At 39.0% G+C, this 7130-nt stretch overlaps 1 protein-coding gene across 1 annotated transcript; it reads left to right on the forward strand.

Annotated features, from left to right (window-relative positions):
* The first annotated feature begins 5150 nt into the window (after positions 1 to 5150).
* Positions 5151 to 6872, forward strand: LOC132520790 (high affinity cAMP-specific and IBMX-insensitive 3',5'-cyclic phosphodiesterase 8A-like). The gene is given in 3 exon segments (XM_060149491.1): positions 5151 to 5403; positions 5406 to 6508; positions 6510 to 6872. Coding segments are annotated over 3 exon segments (1716 nt in total). The 5' UTR covers positions 5151 to 5153.
* The last annotated feature ends 258 nt before the right edge of the window (positions 6873 to 7130 follow it).

The raw sequence follows: 7130 nt of genomic DNA on the forward strand, positions 1-7130 counted from the left end.
GATCATGTAATTTTTTTTCTTCAGACTGTTGACACAATGAATTACATTAATTAATTTTCAAATGTTGAATCAGCCTTGCATACCTGGGATAAATCTCACCTAGTTGTGGTGTTTAATTATTTTTATACATTGTTGAATTTGATGTGCTGATATTTTTTTGAGAATTTTTACATCTGTATTCATGAGAGACATTGGTATAATTTCTCTTTCTTGTAATGTCTTTATCTGATTTTGCTTTTAGGGTAATGATAACCTCATAGAATGAGTTAGGAAGCATTCACGCTGTTCCTATTTTGGGGAAGAGAATGTGGAGAATTGGCATAATTTCTTCTGTAAATTTGATAGAATTGACCTGAGAAATCATGTGGGCCTGGTGTGTTCTTTTTTTGGAAGGTTATTAATTATTGATTCAATTTCTTTAGTAGATATAGGCCTACTCAGATTATCTATATCTACTTGTGTGGGTTTCAGTAGGTTGTGTCTTTTAAGAAATTGGTTTATTTTGTCTAAGTCGTCACATTTCTGAGCATAGAGTTGTTCAGAATATTCTTTTATTACCCTTTTAATGTCTGTGGGGTCAGAAATAATGGTCTGTCTTTCATTTCTGATATTAGTGATTTGTGTCTTTTTTCTTTATTTCTTGATTTGCCTGACTGACACTATCAATTTCATTCATCTTTTCAAAGAATAAGTTTTTGGTATCATTAATTTTCTCTTGTTTTCTGGTTTCAATTCTGTTAATTTCTGTGCTTCTCTTTATTATTTCTTTTCATCTATTTGGTTTAAGTTTATGTCACTATTATTCCTCTAGATGGTGGCAGCTTAGATTATTGATTTTATATCTTTCTTCTTGTCTAATATATGCATTCAATATTATAATTTCCCTCTAGGCCTGCTTTTGCAGTGTCTCACACATTTGGATAAGTTGTATCTTTATTTTCATTTAGTTTAAACTGTATGTAAAAAATTGAGACTTCTACTTTGACTTAGTTAGAAGTATATTGTTTAGTCTCTAAATATTTTGAGATTTTCCAGTTATCTTTCTGTTACTGATTTCTAATTCAATTCCTTTGTGGGCTGAGAGCATATTTTTTATGATTTCTCTTTTAAAAAATTTTAACTGTGTTTTATGGTCTGGAATGTGGTCTGTCTTGATGAATGTCCCATGTGAGCTTGAGAAGTATATGCATTCTGCTGTTGTTGGATGAAGTATTCTGTAAGTGTCAATTAAGTCAAGTTGATTGATGGTGCTGTTCTGTTCAACTATATTTTTACTGACTTTCTGTCTGCTGGTTCTGTCAATTGTTGACTGAGATATGTGGGAAGTCTCAAAAGTAATAGTGGACTTAATCCTTTCTCCTTGTAGTTCTATCTGATTTTGTTTCGCGTATTTTACGCTCTGCTGTTAAGCACATAAACATTAAGGATTACTGTCTTCTTGGAGAATTGACTTCTTTATCATTCTTTATCGTACAGAATTGACTCTTTATCACTTATAATTTTCCTTTTTTTGAAGTCTGCTTTTTCTGAAACAATATTGTTATACAGGTGTTCTTTTGATCAGTGTTAGTTTAGCATGATATATCTTTTTCCATTTCTTTACTTTTAATCTATCTTGTCTTTATATTTAATGTGGATTTTTTGTTGACAGTGTACATTTGTGGGGTTTTTTTTTTTCTGCTCTAAATTTACTCTGTCAGTCTCCATCTTTAAATTGGTGCACTTATTTGTAACTGTTTCCTGTTAAAATTCTGTTTACTCCACTTATTCTTTGTTTCTTATCCACCATTCTTTATCTTGCCTTCTCTGGTTTTAATTGAACATTTTATGAAATTGCATTTCTTCTTCTCTTTTTATTTATTGTTTTATTCATTGAAGTACAGTTGACTTACAGTATTATATTAGTTTTAGGTCTGTGACATTGGATTCAATATTTTTAGAGGTTACACACCATGCAAAGTTATAATAAAATATTGACAGTATACATCACATCCCTATGAATTATTTATTTTATAACTGGTTGTGTGTACTTTTTAATCCCTTTCACTTATTTCATTACTTCCCCCCATCCCTACTTCTCTCTCTTTTGGCAACCAATAATCTATTCTTTGTATCTTTGTGTTTGTTTTGTAATTTTTTTTTATAGGAGTATAGTTGCTTTACAGTGTTCTGTTAGTTTCTGCTGTACAGCAAGGTGAATCAGCTATACATATACATATATCCCCTTTTCCTTGGATTTCCTTCCCATTTAGGTCACCATAGAGCATTGAGTATAGTTCCCTGTGCTATACAGTCTGTTCTCATTAGTTATCTATTTTATACATAGTAGTGTATATATGTCAATCCCAATCTCCCAATTCATCCCACCCCACCTTTCCCCGTGAGCATCCATATGTTTGTCTCTACGCCTATGTCTCTATTTCTGTTTTGCAAATAAGTTCATCTATACCATTTTTCTAGATTCCACATATAAGTGTTAATATATGGTATTTGTTTTTTTCTTTCTGACTTCATTCTGTATGACAGTCTCTAGGTCCATCCACATCTCTGGAAATGGCACATTCTTTTTATGGCTGAGTAATATTCCATTATATATATGGACCACATCTTTTTTATCCATTCCTCTGTTGATGGACTTTTAGGTTGCTTCTATGTCCTGGCTGTTGTAAATAGTGCTACAATGAATATTGGGGTGCATGTATCTTTTTGAATTATGGTTTTCTCTGGGTATATGCCCAGGAGTGGGATTGTTGTATAATATGGTAATTCTATTTTTAGTTTTTTAAGGAACCTCCATACTGTTCTCCATAGTGGCTGTGTTAATTTACATTCCCACCAACAGTGCAAGAAGGTTCCCTTTCTCCACACCCTCTCCAGCATTTATTATTTGTAGACTTTTTGATGATGGTCATTCTGACCGGTGTGAGATGATACCTCATTGTAGTTTTGATTCGCATTTCTCTAACAATTACTGATGTTGAGCATCTTTTCATGTGTTTGTTTCATCTGTATGTCTTCTCTGGAGAAATGTCAACTGCTTAGCATACCAATTCGACTTCTTTAAAAAAAAAGTTTAATAGTCGCTCTAGAGTTTAAAATATACATCTACAACTAATCTAAAGTCCACTTTCAAATAACCCATACAACTCTGTGGGTAGTCTGTATCTTATAACAGAGTATTCCCAATTTCTCCCTTCTATTTTTTACAACATTGCAATAATTCATTTCACTAGTTCATAACCACCCAATTAACTAGTTTTTATTTATTTATTTTTTTACATCTTTATTGGAGTATAATTGCTTTACAATGGTGTGTTAGTTTCTGCTCCATAACAAAGCGAATCAGCCATACATATACACATGTTCCCATATCTCTTCCCTCTTGCGTTTCCCTCCCTCCCACCCTCCCTATCCCACCCCTCCAGGCGGTCACAAAACAATGAGCTGATCTCCCTGTGCTATGCGGCTGCTTCCCACTAGCTATCTACCGTACGTTTGGTAGTGTATATATGTCCATGCCTCTCTCTCGCTTTGTCACAGCTTCCCCTTCCCCCTCCCCATATCCTCAAGTCCATTCTCTAGTAGGTCTGTGTCTTTATTCCTGTCTCACCCCTAGGTTCATTTTTTTTCCTTAAATTCCATATATATGTGTTAGCATACGGTATTTGTCTTTCTCTTTCTGACTTACTTCACTCTGTATGACAGACTCTAGGTCTATCCACCTCATTACAAATAGCTCAATTTCGTTTCTTTTTATGGCTGAGTGATATTCCATTGTATATATGTGCCGCATCTTCTTTATCCATTCATCCGATGGTGGACACTTAGGTTGTTTCCATCTCCGGGCTATTGTAAATAGAGCTGCAATGAACATTTTGGTACATGACTCTTTTTGAATTATGGTTTTCTCAGGGTATACGCCCAGTAGTGGGATTGCTGGGTCATATGGTAGTTCTATTTGTAGTTTTGATTTTCATTTCTCTAATAATTAATGATGTTGAGCATTCTTTAATATGTATGTTGGCAGTCTGTATATCTTCTTTGGAGAAATGTCTGTTTAGGTCTTCTGCCCATTTTTGGATTGGGTTGTTTGTTTTTTTGTTATTGAGCTGCATGAGCTGCTTGTAAATTTTGGAGATTAATCCTTTGTCAGTTGCTTCATTTGCCAATACTTTCTCCCATTCTGAGGGTTGTCTTTTGGTCTTGTTTATGGTTTCCTTTGCTGTGCAAAAGCTTTGAAGTTTCATTAGGTCCCATTTGTTTATTTTTGTTTCCATTTCTCTAGGAGGTGGGTCAAAAAGCATTTTGCTGTGATTTATGTCATAGAATGTTCTGCCTATATTTTCCTCTAAGAGTTTGATAGTTTCTGACCTTACATTTAGGTCTTTAATCTATTTTGAGCTTAGTTTTGTGTATGGTGTTAGGGAGTGATCTAATCTCATACTTTAACATGTACCTGTCCAGTTTTCCCAGCACCTCTTATTGAAGAGACTGTCCTTTCTCCACTGTACATTCCTGCCTCGTTTATCAAAGATAAGCTGACCGTATGTGCGTGGGGTTATCTCTGGGCTTTCTATCCTGTTCCATTGATCGATCTTTCTGTTTTTGTGCCAGTACCATACTGTGTTGATTACTGTAGCTTTGTAGTATAGTCTGAAGTCAGGGAGCCTGATTCCTCCAGCTCCGTTTTTCGTTCTCAAGATTGCTTTGGCATTTCGGGGTCTTTTGTGTTTCCATACAAATTGTGAAATTTTTTGTTCTAGTTCTGTGAATAATGCCAGTGGTAGTTTGATAGGGATTACATTGAATCTGTGATTGCTTTGGGCAGTAGAGTCATTTTCACAATGTTGATTCTTCAGTAAAACCTTGTTCATATTAATCTGCTTCTCTTTATGTGTCTTTACTCACTGACTCAGCTGTAGAGGAAGAACTGACATATGTGAGTGGTGATATGGGAGCCAGACTTGAAGACACCAAACTTTTGTGTCCCAGTGACTGGGATGTGGAATTAGGCACACATTATGGCTGCATGTGCTGAGTCCTGAAATCTGTTCTCAGTGTAACGAGTGACAATCAGGAGGAACTGAGGTCCAGAGGAGGGAGAGATGGGGTGACTCACCCTGGCTTCTCTGTATGTCTCTCAACAACAAAATATGAAGGTGATACCTGTCATTGGACAGGGAGGAAAAATTAGACACTATGTGTCCATTGTCAGAGTGTGCAATGGCAACAATAAGGCTGAGAAAATAGCTGAATGTGTTCGGTCTGACACTCATACAGATAATCAGTCAGGCAAACATAACAATGGGAGAAAAAGCTCACTAGATGTCAGAACTGCTGCCTCTCGAACAAGCAAAGTTTCCAGCCAGAGACGACGCTCCTCCATGGCCCGGATACATTCCATGTAGATGAGGCACCCATCACCAAGGCAATCGATATCATCAGTGCTGCCCAGGAAAGCAGTCCCATGCCTGTGACAGAAGCCTTAGATCGTGTGCTGGAAATTCTAAGAACCACTGAATTATATTCACCACAATTTGATGCTAAGGACGATGATCCTCATGCCATTGACCTTGTTGGGGGCTTAATGTCTGATGTTTTGCGAAGACCATCCAGGAATGAGTATGTTCTTTCGACAAAAAACTTTAAACAGGTTTCCAGCAGTGTAATCACCCCCACCTCCCTTCACAACGTCCCATCACAGATAACTCGGGCCATGGACAATGAGGAATCCTGGGACTTCGATATTTTTGAACTGGAGGCTGCCACTCATAAATGGCCTTTGATTTATCTTGGTCTCAAAATATTTGCTCGCTTTGGAGTCTGTGAAGTCTTAAAATGCTCTGAGACAACGCTGAGATCGTGGTTGCAAATTATCGAAGCCAATTATCATGCTTCTAACCCCTACCACAATTCTACACATTCTGCCGATGTGCTTCACGCCACTGCCTATTTTCTCTGCAAAGAGAGGATAAAGCAAACTTTAGATCCACTTGCTGAGATCACTGCCCTCATTGCAGCCACTGTCCATGACCTGGACCACCCCGGGAGAACCAACTCCTTCCTGTGCAATGCTGGGAGCGAGCTGGCCATTCTGTATAACGACACTGCTGTGCTCGAGAGCCACCTCACGGCCTTGGCCTTCCAGCTGACCACTCGTGATGATAAATGCAGCATCTTTAAAAACGTGGAGAGGGATGACTACCGGACGCTGCGCCAGAGTATTATCGACACGGTCTGAGCCACAGAAATGACAAAGCACTTTGAGCACGTCAACAAATTTGTCAATAGCATCAACAAGCCCTTGGTAGCATTAGAGGAAGATGGGGAAACTGGTAAAAATCAAGAAGCCATAATCACTATGCTCAGAACTCCAGACAACCGCAGTCTGATCAAACGAATGCTGATTCAGTGTGCTGATGCGTCCAATCCCTGCCGACCCCTGGGAAAGTGCGTTGAGTGGGCCGCACGTATCTCAGAAGAATGTTTGTCTCAGACTGATGAAGAGTAAGCGACAGGACTCGCCTGTAGTGATGCCAGTTTTGCACAGAAATACCTGCAGCATCCCCAAATCCCAAATCTCTTTCATTGACTCTTTCATCACAGACACGTTTGCTGCTTGGGACGCCTTTGTAGACCTGCCTGAGTTAATGCAGCACCTTGACAACAATTTTAAATACGGGAAGGGACTGGACGAAATGAAGCTGCGGAGCCTCCGCCCACCTTCTGAATCGTGGGCGACACCGCCTGGGGCCCTGACGCCGTGTCCCTCCAGTCACTTGGGATTCCTGAGGGCAGAGTTCCTTGGTCCTTTCGTCCCCCGGTCTGCAGAGCCTGTAAGAGCACGCAGGGACGTCGGCAACCTTCTGTAGCCATCATCCGATGCCACTGCCGTAAAGTGAGACGTAGCTGGGCCTGCTGCAGGGGCGCTTCGGAAAGTCACGTGAGAAGCACGGTTTGCATTCGCGTCCATTAAAGCACGAGCTCGGGACTGCCCCCGCAAAGGACGGAGGTGGATTTCCTTTGTTAACGTAGTTAAGTCTCTCTCTCTCAGAGCTAGCCCATTTAGCTCCAGGTTCCTTAGGCACCCGATGCACTTACAGAACATTTAAGAGCTTTACACAACCGGA

This window comes from Lagenorhynchus albirostris, chromosome 5 (genome assembly GCF_949774975.1).
Source record: "Lagenorhynchus albirostris chromosome 5, mLagAlb1.1, whole genome shotgun sequence".
Lineage (NCBI taxonomy): Eukaryota > Metazoa > Chordata > Mammalia > Artiodactyla > Delphinidae > Lagenorhynchus > Lagenorhynchus albirostris.